Source organism: Poecilia reticulata, linkage group LG16, assembly GCF_000633615.1.
Source record: "Poecilia reticulata strain Guanapo linkage group LG16, Guppy_female_1.0+MT, whole genome shotgun sequence".
Lineage (NCBI taxonomy): Eukaryota > Metazoa > Chordata > Actinopteri > Cyprinodontiformes > Poeciliidae > Poecilia > Poecilia reticulata.
In genome coordinates this window covers 22,716,879-22,742,221 of record NC_024346.1, presented here as the reverse complement: position 1 = coordinate 22,742,221, position 25,343 = coordinate 22,716,879, and the positions used below count along the sequence as shown (strand labels likewise).

Sequence of the window (25,343 nt, the reverse complement as noted above, 5' to 3'; positions counted from 1 at the left end):
GGTTTTCTAGCTTTTGAAACTTGCTTGGAAAACTGTGTCTGCACGACTCACTCGATCACTTTCCAATACACTGTGTAACATTCTATTAATTGTGCGTGAACTATTGTTATCCTGGAGGTGTGCATAAATTTGGCTCGCCCCACCGAGGGAGAATCATCACCGCTTGCAATTCCCCAGTTAAGCTGAGCGTTCTCGCTCACCTGAGCTGCTGTATGAGGTCCTCTCCCTCCTTGATAACATTGACTGTCGCCTGCAGGGTGGTCTGCTGCTGCTGACCGAATCGCTTGATCAGGTCCTGCACTGCTTCCACCGACTCAGCATACACATCATCCAGCAGTTCTTTTTGAAGCTCCTCCAACCATGTCCACAGCTAAAATTAACAGGCAGAAAAAATAAGAAAAAAAAGGTTTTAAAAAAATCCAGAAGTACATACGCAGTTCTTTATCAGCTCAACAACAAGCAGCAGATTCATGAAATGGTGCAACGAGGTTTTAAAAAAAGGTGTAGTTTTAGTAAAAAGTAAAGTAAGTAAACTTTATTTATATAGCACCTTTCACATACTTATTACAATTTAACAGACATAATTTCACAGACGATTTTAACACCACAAAAGCTTTCTGTTATATCATTTCTAAGGTTTGACGTTGTTATTCATGTTATTCAGTTCAATTTAAGTCCACTCTCACTGTGGTTGTCATCTATTAGTCGTCTACCTAAATATTCAGTGCTTCTGTTTTGACTGACAATATCAAGGTGAGCCTTGATGAAAACTAAATCTGCAGCACAAAGAGAGTTCCTTGAGGGATAAGTGAACATACAAACAACACAGGTCTTGCATGTCATCACGCGAAAATAAGAGGAAACTCATTTTCTTTGTGTATGTCTGTAGTTGGTCTATTAGTTGTAATTGAAAATGGATAGTTTGTGGGTTCGCCAATGGCAGATTTACCTTGTTGATCATACTTGAACAAGAAATGCACCCCTTCCTGCTTCTATTACAAGATATCTGCATCACAGTTTCGCTTATTTCTGCCTGTGGTTTATTAACAGCCAGGACGCCCGGTTATGATCAAGCTTTCCTAGCATGCAGGTTTCACTAAGAGCGATAAAGCCACGCCGTAAAATGTTTAAATTATAGGATGTCTCTCAACATAATTTCGCCTTTAATTAGCTGGCGTTATTTTATTCATCTGCAATTCCGCAAGGAAATAAAAAGTGTCCCTGGACCGATCATGCTTTTCTACTTTCGGTAAAAATTGAATGCAGCACTGCAGCTTAACCTGATTTCAGGTGAACCAAGAAGAAGGGAACGAGATACCTCTTTAACATGAGTGTGAAATGCAACAGACATGTCCAGCAGGACTTTACGCTGTTCGACACGCCGCACAAAGTCCTGGATGCGATCCTCTAGCTGGTGGGCGGCCTGGTAGATTTCCTCTGGGTCACACTCTCCAGTCTGGGCCAGCTGTTCTGCTGCCTCCAGCAGCTTGTCAGCATTGGTGTAGGTGTTCTGAAAATTAAAACACGGAGTGCTAAACAAAGCATATCTGCGCCACATCCTGACAACTCATCCAACCAGTTTTAAAGCACATATCTACGCAGAACACGTGTTGCTATCAATTAAAATGATATATGTGAAAATCATTAAAATAAATTAATCTGAAAATTTCTGAAAAATTCAACTATTAATTTGAGCACATTTGTTTAGGCAGGAGAATAAAAAACTAATTAAGAAATAACTGCAAAATCACCCCTGTCACTTAAGAATAAACGTAACTGTAGCATTTATTTAAATATTATTTTCTACAAACCTTTAGGACATTACCTGGAACTGAATGTATTGTACAGTTGATGATCTGTGGTTCAATGAGCCTGTTTCTAATATTGCACGGCATCAGCTCATTACTGTACTAGCAAACTAAATATATGTTGATCCAGCATAACATAAAATCATCACAGTGATGACTAAATCAACCTTTTTTCCATTGCCATCCTATAGAGCTACATCCTACATTAAAGTTGTGGGGTTACAGAAATAATGACCTCAGGGGAATAAATAATTATGCACCATGTGACTTTGTCCCAATATCTGATTCATTTCCACTTAATAAATGCATTAATAGTTGGGAAGTACGTGTTGCAGTGTGAAACTGTGTCACTGCAGCAAAAAAAAGATTCAAACAAATCAACAAATAATTGAGTTGCTGAGACATCGGTAATAAACATCACATATGATCTTGAATTTTATCTGGTGGGCTTTCATGTGTTTTATAAGGTAGAAATATAAATGTCTTAGGAATGGGGATAAAGAAAAAAAAACAAACAAACAAACAAACAAAAGGTTATCTTGGTTTTGCATAAGTAGAAAACAATAACTGCAAAGACTCACCTGTGCAACCTCTTCAAAGTCTTCATGCCTCTTTTGCAGAGCCCTGGCTCTGTGCAAAGACTTTCCAACACCAGTGTGTTTGCTGAGGAAGGCCTCGCCATGGTTTTCTATCCAGTCCAGCACCTTGAAGCAGATAAATATCCCAGCAACTTAAAATAGAAGCTTTTTGTGATAGAGCAGTACACAATGTCAGTCAGCAGGGGGTGCAAAAAAAAATCCCACAAGGCTGTAAATAAATCAACTTAGAACAATTTATAGATTTAATATCTCTAATGTTGCAAAATCCCTTTTTCAATTTGTCCCACTTTCTTCTCATTCCCTCTATTTTAATATTTTAAATTACGAACAATTACCAACAGATGCAACGCAGCGTAAAGTGCAAACATTTCCAATGTGGGTGTGATAAGCTACAAATCTTCCAACATAATTACACTAATATCAATCAAAATACATGGACACACCCCATTTGTGGCAATGAAAGGGATTTCAAGGTCTCTGAGAGAATGTTTTCAAGGGACAAACCAAATGCTCTCGACACTTTATGTGACAGTAAATTGCATCACCATGGAAACCACTACCAAGAGAAAGGGGTGATGAAAGAGCGGATAGGAGCGCAGAGAGGCAGAAACACAGACAATAAAGAGGGAAAGCTTGAGAAACCCAAGTGGAAAGGGAAGCAGTGCAGAGAAGGGCAGATGCCTGCAGGGTGGAGACGGAGAGACGACACGACAGAGCAAATCGGCAGTTCTGATGGAAGATTCAGGCTGTCCAGACAGTCCAACAGATGGACTTATGCAAAAAAAGAGCGCTAAAAAAGCTGCTGATACAGATAATTACACAGTGACGTTAATACAATATCGTACAGATTAGCTGCCAAATTTATTTGTCTTTTCTAAGAAGCAAAGAGGCAAAGCAGGTGTGTTTGCTGCAGGGGGCAATGCTGAACAGAACCTTCCTGCAGCGTCTATCTCAGTAAAGGTTTTTTTTTTCTTTTTCTCTTGTCACATTTGCATCCCGTCACTTACTTGCTGCACGTCCTGCTGAAAGACGCACAGCTGCAGGCGCTGGTGCAGGCGAACTTTACGATGCTGCCAGATGTTTTCGAGCTGCCTCTGGTGATGCAGCACCTCGTGGATGATGTCCAGGACGTGGTGCACCGCCTTCGAGTAGTTCGCCGACGCCATCAGCGAATCGGCACTTCCCGGAGTCAAAGGTCGCTGCAGCTTGTCCAGTAAGGCTTTGCCATCCTGGCTCACCTGGAGACAAGGAAGTGTGGTTTCACATGCTGGAAAACATCTAAAGATTTAAAATAAAATAAAAAAATAAATAAAATTTATTGTTTTGTTTTGTGTGTTTTACTCTTGCAAAGAGTATCATAATGTTTGACATTGTCAGGACCCTCATTACACTATAGTGTTTATTACTGCTTACAGCTCTAGCTAAGCACAAAGGATCAGTTGAAATAATTTGCATGATGTTCGTGCGTGTGAGAACATTTGAAAAATATTTTCTACAACTTTGCATACATGAGTTATCTTCATAAAAACCTCAGTGTTTTGCATATGAGTTCTTTGTTTTTGTTTTTGTGCGTGCTTGTTTCGGTGCGCTGACCTCTGAGTATGCAGTGGTGATGTGTTCATACAGCCCCTGGTGATGGTGGATGGTATCTTCTAGATCCTGCAGCTCAGAGGGCAGCTCTCCTTCTCCGCACGCTTTACACCACGGCTCCACCTTGCTCATGTACTGGTTAGGAAATAACCAAGACAAACACATCATAGCACACACCACCACCTCAAATATGCACTCGGAACACTGCAGCACTTTTTTTTTTTATTGCGAAAGGTTTTTGAGAACAATAAAACTGACTCATGATCATTCAACCAAGTAAGAATAAAATGTTTGTTTTCATTTTCGTTATGTACATTGTCTACCTTCAGCTTAGCCAAGATCTGCAACAGTTTTTCAAAACCTGTACTACCTTGCAAAGTTTTTTTCACAAAAGTTTCAAGTTCACAGCTTTTGTTTTGAACATCTGACTAACCTCTGCTCAGTTAATCATCTCAATATTGGAAGAAAAAAGTGCAGCTGCAAATCTACCAATAAGTGGCCTTCCATCTAATGGCAGCAAGATGAGAGCCATTGGTGAATTAAAGCTTTAAGCAGCGTAGAAGATGCAGTAAACACACGAAGGAAGGTAAACTGGTCAAAATAAGGCTGAATACAACTGTTAGAAAACATTTTCCCACCATGAAACATTGGAGCACCTTTGTATGCTGTATTAAAGCTTATTATGTTAGTCCAAATGAACCCAAACATCATTTACAAGAAAAAAATGGGACAAAAAAAGGAGGATTAGCTTAAAGTATCTTTGAGTGAGTGAAGGATGGAGGTGCTCTGCTGATGAACAGATTTGTTTTGGACTTATAATGACACAAAAGCATCTAAGTATCCTGCCAACAGCTGGAATGTTCCCATTGTTTTACCTGCTGATATCACAAGACGTGCATTTGAATGGCGTGACTGCACCTGATCGGCTTTCTGGTGGAAGCTGGCAGACATCTCCAGCAGAGTGCTGCGTTCGTCCAGCGCCGCTGCAAAAGCTTTCCACTCCTGCTCCAGCTGGCCTGAGATCTGCTGGATCTGCTGGGAGGCGTAGTGGCCCGACTCCAGGAGCCGATTTCCAACTGACATGATCCGGTTGATGTTCACATACACATTCTGTGTTTCAAAACAGGGGCAACGAAAGAGTTGTAAAAGAAAAAACAGTAAGTAGGTCAAGCATGTTATCGTTTCTGACCATATAAATTAGCAGGGTTTCAGGTAAAGCGCTCACTGCACTCTTGTTACAAGTTGAGCACCCTGATGCATGAAGCCACAACTGTGTTTTCCGATAATTAAGCCTGATTGTGTTGCTACAGAGCAGCTGAAACGTGCAGCTCGTAAAACGCTGTGGCCACAAGTGTGTTCACAGAGAAGGTAACTTAAACAAAATACACGTAAATCCTACAAACGCACCCGAAAACACCTTTGGGGACATTAAAAAGTCATCCGCTTGGAAAGCGTACCCACGTGTGATTAATAAAAAAGGCCATTTACCTTTTAATCTTTTAGGCTTTTTCTAATGTACCTGCTTCAAGCTGTTTTGTGAAGATAGGCATGGCTCAGCAAATGCTAATTAACAACTGTGTTAACAGCCAGTTATTATTCTATTCAATTACGGGTCCTGGAGCAAATTATGGCACTGAGGTCGCTTGTTTTAATTACAACATGTGGAAAAAAAAAAAACAACAACAACCTCTACAACCCAAAAAACAGTTCAATCTCAAAAGAGGATGACAGCAGAAAACTGCTTATACATTTTCAGTGTGGAAAATCTAAAAAGATAAAGTACCTTTTGCATTATTTAAACTAGCGTTTGCATATATTTTATTATATCTTTACCTATTATATATTTATATCTTTACCTGAGAAAAAGACAATCCTCCTAGTTTGGTTTGTTGGAAGACAGTGTCAAGAACTAAAAACTATTTATGAGAATAATCAGAATTTGCACAGCCAAAATCAGTCTTGTACAGTCACAGTTCTTTTAAAAAAAGATAATACGAGACCCTAAGAACATCTATGCCAATTCACAAGCACTTATACACTCAGAGAGGGTAAAGAGGGGCAACGTAGCGGAATACTCAAAACACATAGGGTGTTTATACAAAATAAATGCACGAGGAGACAGTGCGGATGGGTTTAACAGGAACAGAAAAAGGTGTTTTGTTTCAAACTGAGGATTGGCAAAGGATCAAAGAATAAGTGGTGGAGTAAAAGCAGGCAGAAATACACAAAGTATGGAGGATAATGCCAAATTTAACAAAAGCGGAAAAAAAAGGAAAAGGGATGGAGTCAAGATTTCTAAATTGAGCTCAGAAAAAAACAAAAAACACTCCAGATGCTAACACATATACCAGCAAAAGTGGAATCATATGGATCAAATAAAAGTAATATAATAAACAACCAAAACACAACTTTTATTTCTTGATATTTAGATGCTTGAAAACTGTTTCAAGAGCAGTTTTTGTTCTCTCCTTAGTGGGAAAAAGACAATCCTCCAAAACAATGAAGGCCACAGTTGTGCATATGGGATAGTATTGTTTAACATGTTTTTATGCAAACCCATGACCCAAAGGTCTTTACTGGAATAATACCAATCTCTACCACACATCTCCCTGTATACAAACTACAGGCAAATAACCAGACTGCAGGTCCAATGTTTCCTATGTTTCTTTACGTAAACGTTTCCAGGCAGAAAAACACTATACACATGTGCAGCTTGTGTGACCTTGATTACAGATAAACTTTTCAATTCTTTGATTAGTTGTGAATGCTCTTAAGCAGAATACTGCAGCATTGCACATTAATCAACAATCATATTTTTCTGACTTTAATGCTAGAGACTAAGCGGTTCGTCTTAGAGGCAGATGGCTTCTCTCTGGTTTTTTTGATGAATGCAGATGAAAATCTCTCCCGCCCACCAGTTTATTTGCATCCACAGACACCTGTGAGGTATTTTAGGCACGCGGAACATGAGCTGACTCACAGACGGCCCTGTGGTTCAACAATGGAGGGCCCTCAACCAGGCGAGAGTCCAGACAATGCATACATGGCAATGGATCCTGACCAGTGGGAAGACCAAGATGACACTTATGAAAACGGAGACACTCTTGGTATTGATGTAGGACGAAGAGAGGTTGTGTCGGTGCCAAGAGGAGCCACTCAGCCGGCGAACAGGGCCTCCCAGCAAAGTAATGGCACTCCCAACTGTCCACCGATCAACAGTCTGCCTCTCCCTAGCAGGTACATGACTTTAAGATGGCCTCTGCCGAATGGAAGCATAGGATCGCCGAAAACAGAGCAATTAGGTAATGTGCTTCAAGTTTAAAGCAGTGCGCAGTTAAAGCAAATACTCCAGGGTAAAAACCCAGCAGAAGTGTTTGTAACGTGTTCTCTGATAACTAGTGTTCTTCCAGAGAACCACGTTGGGGCTGGCCTTGCTGTGCCTACTGTTGGTTGCAGTAGTGCTCAGTCTGAGCGTTGTTTGTAAGTACATTTAAAATATTGTAAAAATGGCAGACATTTCTTGAGACTGATCAAATTGTGTAAAATTTGAAGTCTGTGCTGCACATTACTGCATTTAACCCACTTAAAATGGCCAGACCAAAACTTTGATGTGCAAAGTGATATATTTGGCATTTTGCTCAGATTGGTCAGGAACTAAGGAACTAATACAGGAAAACCAGAAACTGCTTGAAGGAATCGGTAAGAAAAAGTAAAGCGTACACCTTTGTACCAATAAAGTATGACATTTTTGTAAACAGTGAAACACAAATTTTAAAAAATATATATTTTTGTTCTTAAACATGACATTTACTCTTTAATTGTCTCTCTTTAAAAAGGCCAGAGTTGTGGAGCAAGATACTACGTGTCTAAAACTGAGAACCAAGCCTTTCCTCCAGAGCTGTTTGTAATGAACTGTGACATATTTAAGGTGAGGTGTTTTCAGATTCTAGTGTGTAAGTGAGCACATATAGTTTCCATGTACTGGTATAGTCTGAATTGCACTTTTTTTCCTTGTGTCTTTACAGGAGCACATGAGTCAAGAATCGTTTGTTCTTTCTTACACTGACTTGAAAAACAACTCATGCAAAAACTGGAACTGCAAGTGTTGATTTATGGTCGATGGAGAACAGGATTCAACCACGCTGTGTATATGCTTTGTATTCAAAATAACACTGATTAATATCATATAGTTATGACATTCTCTACATGATAAGATATATTTACATTTTTGTAATTCAAGAATAGATTACGTTTATTTTTGTTGTTCATTTTAATATTGTATTTTTATACTTGTTTAAACACACACATGTAGTCAAAGCTGGCATGTGAAAGTTTCTGATGACATAATGTGCTTGAGTAAAAAAAAATAAAAACACATTTCCAATGCCATTTACTATGCACAAAAGCCTGAAACATAAATGTATAACATGAACTGATTACTGTTATCTAAATCAGAAAATGACCACTTTTCCTGCTCATTGAACTGAATGTAAGACATTGTGGTAACACTTTATTTGACTGTATGTGTATAAGACTGGCATGACACCGACATAAACATGACACAAAATCTGTCATGAACATGAAGGAGTCTTTATGAATGTCTATGACTGTTGTCATTAAGTGTCATTCGGTAAATAACGACGCTTTTAATGCAAAGTTGCTTTAAAATTTGCTTTAAAATCCATTAAAACAGCCAATTTTGAATTATTTGGTAAATAACACTTTTAATGCAAAGTTGGCACATTTAATGGACTTTTAATGCAACTTTTAAAGCAACTTTGCAATAAAAGTGTCATAATTTTCCCAGCGACACTTCAGGACAACAGTTAGACATTCATAAAGACTTCTTTATGTTCATGACAGATATTGTGTCATGTTAGTGTCATGCCAGTGCACGCCCCATCAAATAAAGTGTTACCGACATTTTAACTTTTAAGCTTTTTATAAAGAAACACAAGGAGCAGGTTAATTGGATTAACTCCACAGGTTTAAGTTTCAGTCTCCCCGGTAACCGAAACGCTATGTATACGTACCTTACCAAATGAAACATTAAAACAAGACTAACTTAACGAAAAAATTATTCAGGTGTACTTAGTTTTCCAAACATGACTCTCCATGTTTATGACAACTGAAAATATTTTTATAAATACAAACCTTTTATAAGCAAATGGCAAAAATAAAACAGACATCTCTCAGCAGAAGGTTGGGCTGTGTGACTAGTTGCCTGTTAGAGAAAACAGAAAAATCTGGTGACCCCAGCACTCTGTCTGACTTTCTGAACATAAAAGATATGATGGAAAAATTTGTGTTTTTGAATCTGTACATATTTATGCCTCAGTGTACATTGGTTTTAGTATTGGCATGTGAAAAAAGCTAGGAGATTGAGAAACATATGATCATAGAGCTAAGCAATGTAGAGATATTTGTTGTTTTGTAAAATAAAAATGATCAAGTCCTGTATTTATTCCTGTCCGATGCTTTGTGAGCTGAATATAAAGTACCATATATAAAACAAAATGTTGTGTTTTACCTTACTTTTTTTTTAAAACTTTAAAAAATATAGCAAACCGGATTATATTTGAAAACAAGGATCGATAAGTACAACTAAATCACAATTACATCACTTAGATAAAGAAGACATAAGCTAAACAAACCTGAGGCTTTACTTCCTGAGTCACAATTGAGACATATTGAATTTCTTACCAATATTAAAGAATCGTATCTAGATTTGTCCAACTTTTTGAATGTCAATATTATAAATGTATTCTGATATCAAAATGAAAATAAGTACACCTGCAATATTTGCATGAGTCGCCTTATTAAATGTGAAAAATGTTAATGACTAGAGATGTAAAAGATTTGTAATTCACCAGCTGTACTTGCAAAGAACATCCCATAGGGGGCATAACAGCAACATCACTACATGAACCGCTTAAAGCTGGAGACGTTCAACACCTAAATGATAAAACACAGTCCTCCTTAACATTTAGTCGCCACTTAACATAGTTACATCCTCCCCAATGATAACTGATTAAACACTATAATCCTTATTGATAAAAAATGCTATATTTTTGAAGCACAGATTTACTGTGCTTCAAAAAGTGTCAAACTACCAAATAAATGTCATATTTTATCTGTTTTCTACTGTAAAAATCTGCACATAGCGGAAAATCCTAACGAAAATAACAGTATTTATGTAGCCTTTGTACATGAACACTTATAATCACAGTTTGACACTGTGTGTTTCCATTCTGCCGTGCAAGCAACAGGAAGAGGAAGCAGAGCTTCCTGTGAAAGAATGGGTGGAGGTGGCAGTGGTCACTCAGAGCTAACCTGACTGTGCGGATATGCGTGTGGGCAGAGTGTGATCATATTCTCAAGCACACAGAATTTCCATCAATGTATTCTCAGGGGTTTGTGGTGGGTTTTAGCTTGAGTTACCTGTGGGCGGTGACTAGCCTTGCGTTGTCACTGACAGCAGCTTGTTAGACCAGTAAAGCCATGAGAGACTTGAAGGCCTCCAAAGCTGTGTGTTTACTTCTCCCTTGACTATCATTTTATTTATTGTGGAAAGGTGGCTGCAGTTTGAATCAGAGGTAATGGTGTGTTGATCCCTTCGCCTAGAGCAAACCGGCGCCTGATTCAGGCTTGGTTTATTGCTTATTTATAAATAAATCCATTAAAAGTTAATTAATGAAAGGGAGCTGGATGCAATAAAACTGTAATAACAAAACACAGATAAGAAGCGGTGCACTTTTTGTGGCAGAACATGATACTATAAGAATGGTTATGACACAATCAAATGTCCTCAGCTGTATTTCTTAGTTGTCAGACTGGCTAATAAATATAGCAGATCAAGTGAGCAGAGATGTAAATGCAGAGCTGAGCCACAGACTGCAGCGCTAAACTGTGGGAGCGGCACAGGGGCCATAAAATGGGTCAATGCTGGGAACGGCTCCATGACGGGCAATGACAATGCAAAGTCTTGGCTTTGTTCAAAAGAGTCGTATGAGAAACAGAAACAGGACAGAAGAATTTGTAACACATTGTGTAGCACACAGAGGAGAGGTTTTTCCTCCATTATTTTAGTCATCCATTGATAGTACTGACACATGTATGTGAGCACAGAAAAAGCAGCAAAAAACAAACAAACAAAAACAAAAGAAACAGGTTGACTCTTACCATGCAGTTCATAGCAAAGTGGTTGTGCTGTGTCTGCAGCTCCACAGCATGCTGGTGGTTCCCTCCGATCTCGGTGTAGCTGGTCAGAAAAAGTCCCTTGTTGTGCATGATCCAATCAAACATCTACAGATATAAAGGGCAGAGAAGAGAAAGAAAACTGTTCTTTAGAAGATTCATTTCCAAAATGCTGATTAACGACAACAGTGAGAACAAGAGGAGCCTGCTGTTAGGAGCCTGTATTTACTCAAAACCTTTCATCCATCAACTGAGAACTCATTTCTACAGACAAATGTCATCTCTAAGCTCAGCTGTGATACAGTCAATAGAAGAGACACACTAGCCGTGTTTGTTTTCCTACTAAGAAGTTCTTCATAGTTCACCAGAGTGTGAACAGAAGTTGTATACTTGTGATTTATGCAGGATTGTGACACATTAGACATCTTTCATTAGCTATATGACTGTCATATGCAGAGACATGTGTTGGTACTACTTCTAATTAACCATAAAAACGCAACTGCATTAGAAATATCTGAAATTGAAAAATGTTTAATGACATCCACCATTATTTTCTCCATGTTTAATATATCAGACCTTGCTTCTGACTATTAGTTGATCTGGATATTTTACACAGTTTACTAAATGAAAGTGGAACCTTACAGAGAAACACACTTCTCAAGCCTTCTTGATTTGGACATGAAACATATTATAGAGGATTAAGATCTGGAACCCTGGAAGACCATCTAACAATAGTGCAATGTTCTTTCTTTCTCTCAGATGGTATTAAATGCTTTATGTTTGTTTTGAGTGATTGTCCTGGTGGTGGACGACCTATGACCTGCAACTGAACTTTCTAACTCTGACCAGATTGTTTCTTTCCAGAATGACCTGGTAGCTTGGAAATTGAATTTTGCCCTGTTGAGCCCCAGAACAAAACCAAGCCCCTTACCTAATTCAGTCACACTGGTTACATATGTATTTTTTTATTGAAAAGCTTTTCTTTATTTTATAAACCGACAACTGATGAGATGCCCTGGTTTTATTGCATCGGTCCAAGCCATGTTCTCCCAGAGTCTTTGGAATTTGCCAGTATGATTTCTGGAGACAAAAACTGTATTTCTCTGTCACTGGTGGAGTCCAACTCAGTCTGTCTCCATGATGCCCATTATTGTTAATAACCAAAAAGATGGTGCAATCAGGAAGTGACAAACATTCAATGGTTTTCTTTATTCCTTTTTTTTATTACCAGTTTAACAAACTGACTCATCAACATGTGGTTGTATTTCCTCTTGTATCCAAGTACTGTGAGGTTGCACATAGTCCCATAAATAAAACTTCAAAACTGTAATGTCAGCTTTGGTCAAAGGATTATAAAGTTGCTTGAGATGTTGTGTTGTAACCTTGAGCTACAAGGTTTTCTTTCTGAGCCTTGCTTTATCTGGTCGATGTTCAGAAGGATACCAAAGTGCCATGATTGAACTGAACCGTTTTTAAGTAGAAGTGAAGCTTTGATATATGTGTGTCCATATCTACACTGGGATATTGAGTGTAAAGCAGGTCAAAAATCCATGGATTAACTAGGTCATGGGTTTTTTATCTTCACCTAACATGCAGGAGATGTGAAACACTCCAACATGGACAAATTGAAGAAGAGCGCTCTGACCTTCTCAGCGTCCTGCTCAAAGAGCCGCAGCTGGAAACACTGGTCCAGTTTCAGCTTCCTCATGTGCCACAGCTGCTGCAGATTCTGCCGCGTCCCGTGGAGCTTATCCAACAACGCCGTCACTTTAGCAACCAGATTGTGCGCGTCTGCGTGCGCGTGAAGACCATGATGGTGGTCGTTGGAGTCTCCGCTGGCTCCAACACCACGGTTACTGTAACCCCCTTCACCGCCACCCCCGACCCCCGCAGTCTGTAGCTGTAGCCTCTGGAGCAGTCTTCGGCCCTGCGTATCAAGCTCCTCTATCGATGCCTTCGTAGCCCTCTTCTTCAGCGCAGCGTGCTCCTCCATGAGCCGCCGAGCCCCCTCCAGGTCCCGTGGGAGATCGCGCTGGGACAAGGTTTCCTGGAGCTCCTCGAGGCGTGCCAGCGCTCGCGCTGCGTCACTGGCAAAAGTCTCGAAGGAGAGGCGCACCTGGAATGAAAGGGTCTATGCTAGAAATTCAATTGTTCCACAGCAGGTTTTAGGTAATTATAAAAAGTTTCAATCAATTATTAAATTAGCTCCACCGCAAAACTTAAATTAAATAGAAAAGAGAAAGCGTCAAAACCTCAATCCAGTCATCATGGTTGTACTCTAAGCTGCCGTCAAAGTCAGCCGTGAGCTGGGAAGGGTCAACAATCTTGGTCAAACCCTCCAAGGACACCATCACTGTCTGTGGGAGGGTTAGCAAGATAGAATAATACAAAAAATGCATTAAAGAGATTATGAATAAATCAAGGAAAATAAAGAAGACAATTAAGATTAAAAAAAAAAGAAAAGCACTGGAATTTAATTTCGTTTCTGCTCTAAACTTTTCAAAACATCACCCCTACATTAAATGAAGAATTTCAAGTAAAAAATATGCAACTCTTCAGCTGAAATGTTCTGAATTGTCTAAAAAGGTATGTTGGAAAAAAAATCATGTTATCATTAATAAAAGTGAAACACAAGAATATAAACTAACAGGAGCAAAAGCAGAAGGTGCTGGGTTCAATGGAGGAAGGTAGACATAATAAAAACACCTTTTAAATGGGCAGATTTTAAACTGGAGCTGAGGTCGGCTTTTGTTTTGAGTGTAAACAGCCGCGTCTATGAGAATATTCACATTAGTTACACTGTTTCGAGGAAGGCGGATATCTGAACCTCTTCAAGGAAGTGCTTGTACAGTGATAAATAATAAAATGTGGGAAGAAATTTTCCTCTGTGTGAGTGCTTCTATAATTAATAGCACTTTGTTTTATCACCCAGTAAACTAAAGGGCAGCTGGGATTTGCAGAGAAAACATCTTCCACTTCAGTAACGATCAGCAGCAGTTGTGAAAACTTAACAGGATTACATGTTGAGTCCGTCTTGATTATCTCCCTCTGGCCCTGAACTTTGCTGCCAATCCGAGAGAATTAAACCGACAGCATCCTGATCGGGTGTGGAGAACCACTGAGAGTACGTTGCAGGAAAAACTAAAATGGACCACTCTGGAAGTATGTAAGTGAAGTTAGGATAAAATTCTATGAATGTCCTATTTGTCCGGGTTCTGTGGTAACTGGGTCAGAACTAAATATACCAGCCACACATGGCCACATGGGACAGAAAACTGCTGCTGTCACAGTGCAGCAGTCCAATCTGAGCCAATCAGAAAAAGGNGGGGGCTGGAGCTGATTATTTTCAGTTTGGAAAACATTTTTAATAACTGTAAATAACTTCTTGGAATAAAAAAAATTCAAAACCATCCCTGCAACTATATTTGGAAAGAAATAATCAGAGAAATCCTACAAATGATGTGTCCATAAAAGACAGTAATGACAAGTAATAAACTAGTTGCAAAACTACTCCTGTGATTATTAGTGAAAAAGGATTGCTTGTGCTCTAAATAACAATGCATCACTCACCTCAAATTCAAACTTGGAGCTGCCAAAGTTGGTCCTCTGCTTCTGCCAGAAGTTGTCTGGCTTGATGATGAGGGCAACGTGGATGCAAGACGGGAAAGATTCCTGCAGGATCTTCAGCAGCGGTTTGATGCTGTCCCACTTAGAGCCACGCATGTCCACAATGACCGTGAAGCCATGTCGGGCCACCTCCTCACTGAAGGACAGATTGCAAAATAAAGAGGCGAATTGTCTTCTAAATTACCGAAATAAGACATATTACCCTAGGGAATAAAAGAGTGAAAGGAGTTCAAATATTATCCCAACAAAATATCTTTTGTAAAAGATTTATTGTAGCAGCAAATATTAAAGCTAAGTGGTCCTGTCCTCCACCGCATCTGGAGAAGAAGAAGAAAAAAAAAGGCAGTTAAAAACATTCGAGCGTTGAAATTTCCACTGGTACTCACCGGGAGTCATGCTGCTGAACAAGCCCATAAAAGGTTATTTCTTAGCATTAAAGGCTATGCTCTAAATGTGTCTAGCTGTAACAGAGACAGACGCAGGCCCTCCTGCTCTATCTCACTCTGACCTCACTCTGAAAACAGAGCATCGGCCAAATGGGGAGAGAAAACAGAGCGGAGAGAAAAGGGAGAAGAGAGAGAGAGAGAGAGAGAGAGAGAGAGAGAGAGAAAGAGCTGACAGAGAAGAGGAGGGGGAGACAAAGAAGAAAAACAGTGGCAGAGTTAGAGTAAGGGTAGAGGAAAAGGAATAAAACTAAGAAGGAAAATCTATCACTCCACTGAGTAACTACACCTCCATTCTTAAGCTGTGACTGAAGTCATCCAACTTGGTGAGTGATACGTTCTGATCAGTGATCAGTCTATATTTTCCTGATCCGCAACCCACCATAAGTAAGCGCTGCCAGGCTGCAGTCGTAACAATATTATTGGTACTGGAAGTTGACCGAGTATAGAAGCCAGTAGAAACTGAACTTGGTGTGAAAGCTGTTCATTCAGGCTGCAACAACAGAGAGAAGTCAGCAGCTGATGCAGCTTTGCAGCAATGCAAGAATGCATTGCTGCAAAGCTTATCGGTTCTATCCTTTTGAATATGGTGCAATGGTCCAGGGATGTGCTGGGAAAGGAAATGCTGACGATCTTTTGGAAATCTCACAGAAAAGGTGAGGGCTCTGTAGCGCTGACTATCGGAAATACACAGGAACCCATGCTAATTGCTAACAGAAGATGCTAAAGAAAGCTTAAAATGTTAACTCTGTAATTAGATTTTTTATTAGTGATCATTTATTGTAACGGCAGAGCTGTGTAACACCTACTGTCCTCTCTCTCACGCATTCATAATCGCAAAAAGTTACTTAAGACTGATCTCAGGAAGGCTTCGCAAGGCTTAGCAAGGCGCTTCTATGTTAGTAGAGATAATAAGGGATCTGGGATATTATTATTTCACTTTGAAAAGAAATGGGAACAATGTTGGTAGACTGTTGTAATAAACATAAAATTTGTCGAACTTAAAAGATTTCCAACTAATTTATATCAAATTAAATAGAAAATATGATGCTAATTATTGGGTCAGCTAATTAACTGATCCAATTATTTAATCACTGTTATCTGAAGGTTAGTTGAGAAATAAAACATCGCTGGTATATCTGCAAAGCTGACAGTCTTGCCTGTGTGTTGGAGAACATGCACTGCCAAGGCAAACAGAATAATCAGCCATCATATAAAAAGGCAGCATGTTTCTTTAATGACTTTTTGGACTGCTGTGGTGGTGCAACAGAATCTATGGCTCTGGTCCTGTTTAATAATTTCCCCCCCTGCTTCTTCAGATTTTAAAAATCCCTTAAAAGCAAGTATTAAACTTGATTATATACTAAGTAAGAAATTGGATATTTTGAATTAGTAGAGTTGGATAACAAATTTGTCTGAAACGATCAAAGCAGAAAATCAACAGAGCAAAGCTCAGCTAAAGTAGTCTGTATACACCACTTTACAAGCGAACACTGAATGGCTATCGTTTTGCCTCTGCCTCCTTAGAAAAGTCTTAGAACGCTAAACACCGTTTTTGCTGCATCTAATTTGAACCACCTCTCACCTCCAGACAAGTGTCGGAAATACTGAGGTGAGAAGCACTTTAAAGCACTCGACCTGCGCAGCACTAGAAAGTGTGGCACTGAGAAGATCAGAGGCTGCAGAACAGAGGAGTGCAAACTGCAACTCCAAGCTAATCACAAGTGAGGCCAAACAGAACAGCCCGGAGCGATGTGTTGAAGGTGCAGTCTGAGCTGTACGGAAGTTCATAGCGCAGCTCTGAACATTATTCCTGTGGCTACATGTTTAAGGTTTTTAGATGCAAATCTCTGCGACAACAAAGCAGATATGGGAGCAGGAGAGGATAACCAGTACATGTGAAAAACTCAGATGTGAAAAAAATGTAGCTATGACACCATGCTGAATCGCTACCAGCTCCTTCCAAACATCAACAGACTCGAAAGGAAGGGGTCAAAGAGATCAGATCGACCAATTAAACCAGTTTTTCTCTGAGCTGAGCCGTAATTAAAGACAGAAATGGAAAACATAGAGGGTAAAAACTTCAAGAATATATACCAAAACCCTTCGGACTCTTTGCAGCATAAGGTTATTATTTAAACCAAGCAAGATGGGAAAATCTCACAGTGGATTATGTGTTGTGTGTGTGTGCAAGGGTCAAATCAAGGTGCTTCTTTAAAGAAAATAAATTGCTGTGTCTTTAAAATCAGGCAACATTGTCAGTAAATAACATAAAATAATAAGCATTTGGCTTATTTGGAAGTCACATAGCAACATAAGTTGTAACTGGAGTCACCAATCAGATCTTTGTAGCCATTTTCAACCTCCAGATAGAGGTTTGACCTGCACATACCAATTCCTGACTTTTCTTTAAGACCTATTTCTTCAATGTATCTGCAATTTGTTCTCATATCAGTTCTAATATCTTACTTTGGAATAGTAGCGAGGTACGCTACAAGTCTGCGGAGGTCATCAGGTCTTATTCGGTCATGGTTGCTCCGTGCTGGAAAAGTGAGAATTGGACCTCCACGTCTGTCTCTGCCACCTTCAGACACAACAAGAAAGAAAATCAGCAAATTACGTCAACTTTGATAATTAGACAAAATCCAGAGTCATCTCCGTTCTGAGAACTCTAAACCTCAGAAACAAGAACACAATTTCATTAAAGTTTGTTCTAAACTAAGTTAAACAGATCAACCAACTATCTTTGTATGGTATTCAAAAGCAGTTTTGCTAGTAAAGAAAAACATATTTAATTAAGTACATAAATATGAACTGACAACTGAACTAAGTGCCAAAGTGATGGGAGATTACATTGTGTTTGTGTCCGAACCATCTGTTAATATGTCAGCGGTTAGTCATGGCCGCGCTGAGTCAAACTAAAGGGTAAGGGTCAAATTAGTCTCATGATGACACAAACACAGCGTGTTTAAAAACAGTGACAAATGATAAAAATACCATTTAAAGTCGGTGTAAAATTAATCGACATTCCTATTGAAAAAAAGAAAAACAGCCCAATCTTTCCCTTAAAATTGCTTAACTTTTTCTTTTTAGAAATGACTGATGTTTCCTTCAGATGCATTCTTCTCACCATTCCTCTTTAGCAAGCAAACTCATTAACAGCTAAAGGATTCTTAGCTGACATAACTAGCCAATAAATCCTTGAACAGCACTTCAGGAAATCAGTGCTGAATAAAATGCTTAGCAATTTTACCAGTTTTTAATAAGCAAAGCCTACAGCAGAAACCGGAGCTTTATCAATTGCAGCAAGTCACCCAGTTTTTGAAGAAACACAGTCCAACACCATCATATAATTACCACTGTGAATCCGACGCCCTTTCTAAAATGTTTTACATTTCCTTCATCAGACAGAATGTTTTTTTAATCAAGATGTCTTTTGGGGGGAAATACAAGATAGGGCATTTTTCTTTTTATCAGCAAAAAAATGTGGAAACATTTTTTTTTTTGAATTTCAACACTGACCTTAACTAAGGGAAATGAGTCCTCCAGAATTTTTGTTTTTGTAGATGCTTTTCTTTGTTATTTTATTGCATCCTGGATGAATCATTGATCCACTCTTGGAGTAAATTTGGTAGGCCAGTGACTAAAGGCAAGGCCAGTCACTGTTCTATTTTTTCTCCTTTTATAGATATTGACTATAACAATGGTTTGCTGGATTCCCAAAGCCTTAGAAATAACTTTGTTACACTTTCCAGACTGAGTTGTGTGTATCTTTGGTCACTTTCTTTTCTTTTTTTTTGTTTTTTAAATTGGGGCGTGATTATTTTCACAGAGATGTTACTAAGTTTGCGAGGCCTCTCTAAACATTTGTGACTTTAGGTTAATAGGTTCAGACAGGATCTTGCTCTTAGTTACATGTGTCAACTTTCTTGAACAAGAATAATCTGTTTGCTGGGTGGTGGACACCTGGATCAGCTAGATGCACAAATGACAGGGCACTGTCCCTTTAATTCATCCAACACAGAGGTTGGCTTCAGAGATCATGTGAATTACCCCTGGGGTAACTTCTAAAAATAGCACTTGACACCATGAAGTTCTGTGAAACAGTAATGGAATTAATTGTTTAAAATTAAAACTAAAACAGCAGTGAAGAAAACAAATTAGTGTCTGAAATGAGTGACAACTGAAGCAATGCCTCTGCAGTTGCCAAAAAAATAATAATTAGGAAGCTCAATGTATTACTCAAGATCCTTGAAATAGGAGTTTGAAAAAAGGCTTGGTGACCTAGTGGTACACCTAATCTGACCTGGCACTAATGCTGCTCTATTCACCAGCTAGGCTTAGCTTAAGCTTACCAAAACAAATTTAAAACTATAGAGATATTAGAACTAGCATTAAAAGAAAATATATGGAAAGCTGTGTTCTGTTAAAATCCACAACACACATTGTTCCAGTTATCTGATTAGTTTTTAAGTTATTTTATTTTCTAAGTTTATCTTTGATAATATTTACTTTACCCTGTATTCGTAAGAAACATAAAATCAAAATAACATTTTATTTTAAAGCCATGAACGCTTACCTTATTAGATTTACTTAAATCTGAATGAAAATGTCAGTTTATGCAATTATTTCTATTGAAAAAAAAAAAACATAAAAGGCAGAGCTAAAGTGACCCCCCTAATTTATTTTGTAACGGCAGACTTTCATTACGGCTAATAACAGATTATAAAAAAAGGTGGTGACATGAAAATGGCATGCAGAAAGTGTAACTGACCTGAGAGAAAGGCAACCTTCTCCTTGAGGATAGGAAGCACATCAATCGCCTTCATATCCTCATTGCGATGAAACCCTGAAAAAGAAAAAAATAGCAAAAAAAAAAAAAAAAGGGTAAGTCATGATGATTCTCTTTGCGTTTGATTACCTGTCAAGACTAATTCAATTTATACATCGCAGCCTGAGGGGAGGTTGGATCTGCTCCACCAGAGAAGCTGTTTAATTATTATGTCATTTTATCAAATGGGCAATTTAAACCCAACAAAGTTAATGATTTGTTTAGTCTCTGTAATGAAGGTGACTCTGATCTGCTGAGAAATGTAATGACTTCTTTTTTTGTCCATCTTCCAAATAAGTTTTCATTCTGTAGATAAGAAGGTTTTGTCATGACAACAATTAAAAAAAGAAGAGTTGTGATGACATTTCACGGCCTCGTTTGCGTTTGACAACAAAACTACCAGGAATAGTGTCAGACAACGATACGTACTGATCACTGTGCAATAATGCAATACGCAGGAGATGGTGATAACACCAGAATGCAGGACATGTCAGTGGCCATATTGGTCCGGTTAAAGCTGCAAAACAGAGCAGGTCAAGCAATAATCTTTTGCTTTTGTTTCTACATGAAAGTTTTAGCTTAGCCTGGTGTCAATATGTTTCTGAGCCTGGCCTGGGTTTTGTTGTTGTATGCTGTTCAAATGTCAACCTCTCTGCCTCAACTGCTCAGCAGATGGTCCAAGGTTTACTGCAAGGGAGCAAAATGCAACAGCAAACCACAACATCACACCAAAGGGTTCTCATCAACTGCTTAGTCATTTGTGCCTGTCAGAGCATTCCTAAATCCTACTGATTTAAATGTCGTTGTTTTATATATATACACACACACACTGGCAGTGTTCTTTTTTTCCCAGTGTTTTATACAATTTTTTATCTGATAGTTGTTGGTAACTGTGCAATTCTTTAGGTTTAACTTAATAAAGAACTGGAGGATGTAAATATGTGTGATAGTCTATAAAAAATTCTTAATTAGTCAGGATAACAGAGAAAGTTTCTGTCAGTAAACCTATATTGGCATAAAAAGCTGACCCCATTGTCTCGTTTTTGTAACAAAATTAAGACTTGAAGTTGAAAGATGCACATTTTAAAGTTTCATGTTATGGACCTACACAACTATCAAATTTATAAAACTGACAAAACAAAACTTTAACGAAGTAGAACTACCATGATTATATAAGCCGTTTTGTAGAAAATGGTGTATAATAAGAAGAAGAAATATGTATGTCAAGTTTCCTTCTATCCTATTTGACTGTCATAATGTCAGAAACATATACATGCCTGTTTTAAGGTATTCTTAAGGATCCAAAGATGTAACACCACACAAAAGACATGAAAACAGATATTTCAACAGAAATAAAGAGATAAAGATTAGCATAAATTCAAACTGATGTCATAGTTTTATTACGAATTAAATATAACTAAGTAAACTTGTGCATTACAGCAGACAACTAAAACTACAGAAGGGTCTGACAGTCTTTCAACATAGCAGCTGGAATCTACTTCTGGAGATCTTTCAATAAATGCATGGGACACTAAACATCGTGATCAGATGAGATATAAAAAAAAAGTAAATTTTTATGCCACTCATGTAAAATGTCTACCCTTCTCTAAATCTAAAAAAAAAAAAAAAAAAAAACATAATCCCAGAACAGCAGTCTTCAATGAACCATGATGGTGGAAGTATGATTATCAAATGGTGGAAGTATAATTAAACAACTGGGTCATTAATTTAAAGTAACAACAGTAATAAACCATAAATAATTAATCTATAAATAGGAAGGCTACAAAAAAAATAAGAAAACAGTTACATAACCAAAAAGCCACTTTGACAAATATTATATAAACATTGAATCACACAGACCACACTTTCTGTAAAAATGAGCCAACTTCTCATAGGCTATTCATAATCAAATTAGTCAGAGATAAATAATCACTCTCTAAGTTTAAGCATTTTTAACCTTGACATCAACTAAAATTTGCTTATTTTACATGAAGAGTCTAATAAAACTATGATTGCCTCTTCCAGATTACAAATTAATTATAACAAAAGGTATGAAAAGATAAGACAGATAAATTAAACGACTAAATTGTACAGTAAAGAGAACAAGATGGCAAGACAATGGAAATGGAAAATAATCATCAAAGTAAACAAGGGGAAAATACAATCTGCAAAAAAAAAAAAAAAACGTATAGCATTTGGACGAGGAAACAGACTAAAGAACTACTATTCACTCCTGGTGTCAGTGGCTTCCCCTGTTGTTGATTTAAACTAGAATTAGATGATCAGATCCAAGACAAAGCTCCACTGTGCGTTTGCTGCAGAAAAAGTTAAACAGACAGAAAATAAAAAATAAAACTCTGAAAAATAGCACAACCAGATGGGCCTAACTACTGCAATGGTCAATCTGCTATAACAGGAAAAGCTGACTGCCTGTTTTATTCATTTAAACTTAAGAGTTTTTACAATCTCCCTCTGATTTTTTTGTCTTTGAAAACTGCAGCACCTGTTTCGAATCCATTTTCTTTTGCTCACGCACACAAAGACAAAGTAGGAAGTCTACACTTTGTTTAAAAACAGGTGTGCGTGTGTGTGCGTGTGCATGTGAGGAACATCTCCACCACAGGACAGAGAGAAATGCTCCTCTTTGGACTCCATGTCTGAGCACATGCATGTTTCCTGTCAAGGGTGCCCAGACAGACACATTCCTCACCATGGTGGTTTATATAAGATACCGGTTCCGGCACGCAGCTGGTGCTTACCTCTGTGAAAGTGCTGCAGTTCTGCTTCTACTGTTTTTCTACACCTTTATGAACTCTACATCAGACCAAATCTGGCAGAGAGATGAGAAACGGTACAGAAGAGCGAGCAACAGATGTGACTGTCACCCAACTTTTGCATTGTGTCCTGCATGGACAGCAGTGGAGTTTGAAAAGCAGAAATAAGATGCTTCTAGATCAAAATGCCAAGTCGCTTGTGATGCCAATGCAGTAAAATAAACACACTCACACATTGCAGCTCATGATTTCAATCATGTTTATATGCAGTGACTTAGCATAGAATATTCGGTGGAAGTGGAAAAATTGCCAAGCCCGTTGTGATTCATGAAACTGCATCATTGCTTCTCACTTCAAATGTTTACACAGGGGCACACAGTGCTTTTTTTTCCCCCTACTGCACACAGGCCTTCAGTTACACATTTGCTAAGAACAAAAAAAACCTGTTCAATTCCAGGTTCATAGTACGCTCATAATAAGAGCAATCCATTAACCGCTATTGTGCACTTTGTCTTTTCATAGCAGGCAGAGTCCATACCGAGTCCGACCAAGAGAAGTGTTTTTTGCAATGGACCTTCAAATTAACACATTTTAACAAATGAAGGAATTTGAGACAGACTTTTAAAAATAAGATTTTGGTAGCTTATTAAGCTATTTGGTTTCCTGGCAGAGACTTGACTATTAGGTCTGCTCCATAAATTTTTAACAGGGTTGAGATCGGGGTGATTCGAGGAGCTTATCCTTTCCAAAATGGGTTTAGCAGTGTGCTGGATCACTGTGCCACAGGAACAACCAATTACGTCCTTGTTTTTAACCGTCTGTGGCGACACTTTATTTGACGGGATGTGTGCATAAGACTGACATGACAAGGTGTTATGTCTGAAAAGTGACATAACACTTGTCATGAAGATGAAGGAGTCTTCATGAATGTTTAAGACTGTTGTCATGAAGTGTCATTTGGTACATAATCAGACTTATAATGGAAAGTTGATCATTTTGCTGGACTTTTAAAACAAGTTTTAATGCAACTTCATGACAACAGTCGTAAATATTCATGAAGACTCCTTAATGTTCATAACAGAAGTTGTGTCGTGTTTATGACAGCGTCATGTACGTCTTATGCACAACCCGTCAAACAGTGTTACCCCATCTGTTGATCTGAGGTGAAGCTGAGGAATTCGGAGGTTCAGCTTTTCTTTTCCTTACCTTGCAGACTGTGCAATTCAGCATTACGACAACACGGAGCTCTAGCATGATACTACCAACACCACTTCACATGTGATACAGGTTTCTTCCATTTTAAAGCTTTTTGTCAGTATGGCCAAACAATTTTTTGTCCCATTTTATCATGAAACTTCTCTGTAAAGCAGTTTTTTCCCTAAGTTGGTTTATGTTGCTGCTAAACAGGCTTGAGTGTGAACAGTGATCCCAACGTTCCAGAATTTCCCAATTTATGACACACTTGTGGTTTTGGTAATTACTTTGCTGTTTTAAGACAATTGAAGCTGATTTAATTTAATCTGCAATGAACTCACCAATTTTTTATTTTATTTTAGAAAGTACTTAAGTTGTACTCGGTATCATCAAACCATCCTAAATAAATAATAGCAAAAACCTAATCAAAAGTATTGATATTTGATTAGGCTGATGGGTGAACATCAATTTCTGCAGGACAAAAGATTTTACTGCAACTAAATCTACAGTAAGTCAGGAAGTAGGCTTTTTAGACTCATGGGCTTTTTAGATATTCATGAATGCAGAGAGAAGTGTAGATGCAAACAAATATATTTACATGTGCATTTTAAGTTTTTGCACATTTAAGACAGTTTTTCTGCTTAAAATTACCCTTTTAAAACAACAAGGCAGGCATACTTTTTTTTTTTATCAAGGTCACATTAATGTATTAAAATGTTTTCGTTTTTCTGTGTCTGATGTGATATTCTAATCTTAAATGTCAAATCTTCATTAGCAGGGAAGAGAAGGTTTGAAAACATAAGTGTGTATATTATTAAATTATATAGCGTGCTTTATTGAATAACTGAAGTAAGTTATTTTTTAAAATATTTTAATTTATTTAACATTTCTGTAAGTGTGTCACACTTCTATAGATCATTGCATTTACATCACCTATTTAGGTAGTTGAAGACATTCAGATTTGAGAAATGAAACAAAAATAAAACTTGGCATGAAGCATACCTAAGTAGACATTTATACTTGCAAGTACAAGAAAACTAGATGTACAGTCAAGATTAGTTAATTCTTAGTTTTCAATTTGCCTAATTTTGGTCAGAGGTTAACTGCAGCCCTGCCCCTAAAATGACAATAGCTTGCATGTCACAGAGTGGAAGGGTACAAGACAACCTTGTTTGAAAACACAGGAACAATATCCATATTTTGCACAGCAGAAAGAAAATGCAGTGTTTCTGCCAAGCTTGATTCAAAAGCCTGTGAGAGGATATGTATTTTTACAGTGG

General features: G+C 38.1%; 2 protein-coding genes across 7 annotated transcripts in view; one reads left to right on the top strand and one right to left on the bottom strand.

Annotated features, from left to right (window-relative positions):
* triob (trio Rho guanine nucleotide exchange factor b) overlaps window positions 1-25,343 on the bottom strand; it is a 97,569-nt gene that overhangs the window by 42,258 nt on the left and 29,968 nt on the right. For all 6 annotated transcript variants that reach the window (XM_008432168.2, XM_008432167.2, XM_008432160.2 and 3 more), the window contains 12 exons: window positions 20,039-20,113; window positions 17,734-17,848; window positions 14,765-14,957; window positions 13,447-13,551; window positions 12,840-13,310; window positions 11,180-11,302; window positions 4,916-5,107; window positions 4,001-4,132; window positions 3,415-3,645; window positions 2,390-2,512; window positions 1,319-1,510; window positions 201-370 (listed from right to left, as the gene is read on the bottom strand). In XM_008432168.2, coding sequence (XP_008430390.1) covers window positions 201-370; window positions 1,319-1,510; window positions 2,390-2,512; window positions 3,415-3,645; window positions 4,001-4,132; window positions 4,916-5,107; window positions 11,180-11,302; window positions 12,840-13,310; window positions 13,447-13,551; window positions 14,765-14,957; window positions 17,734-17,848; window positions 20,039-20,113 — 2,122 coding nt within the window. The remainder of the gene's footprint in view (window positions 1-200; window positions 371-1,318; window positions 1,511-2,389; window positions 2,513-3,414; window positions 3,646-4,000; window positions 4,133-4,915; window positions 5,108-11,179; window positions 11,303-12,839; window positions 13,311-13,446; window positions 13,552-14,764; window positions 14,958-17,733; window positions 17,849-20,038; window positions 20,114-25,343) is intronic.
* On the top strand, window positions 6,806-8,600 carry LOC103478367 (uncharacterized). Its single transcript, XM_008432159.2, has 5 exons — window positions 6,806-7,299; window positions 7,397-7,477; window positions 7,640-7,696; window positions 7,834-7,925; window positions 8,023-8,600. Exons 1-5 carry the CDS (start codon window positions 6,825-6,827, stop codon window positions 8,104-8,106), a joined length of 789 nt encoding a protein of 262 aa, XP_008430381.2. The 5' UTR covers window positions 6,806-6,824; the 3' UTR covers window positions 8,107-8,600.

What these genes read in the sequence shown, in the direction of transcription:
- LOC103478367 (XM_008432159.2), top strand. Translation starts at nt 6,825, where the DNA reads ATGCTAGAGACTAAGCGGTTCGTCTTAGAGGCAGATGGCTTCTCTCTG. An exon ending in GCTCAGTCTGAGCGTTGTTT is followed by an intron (nt 7,478 to 7,639) that starts GTAAGTACATTT and finishes CATTTTGCTCAG; the next exon opens with ATTGGTCAGGAACTAAGGAA. An exon ending in TGAACTGTGACATATTTAAG is followed by an intron (nt 7,926 to 8,022) that starts GTGAGGTGTTTT and finishes GTGTCTTTACAG; the next exon opens with GAGCACATGAGTCAAGAATC.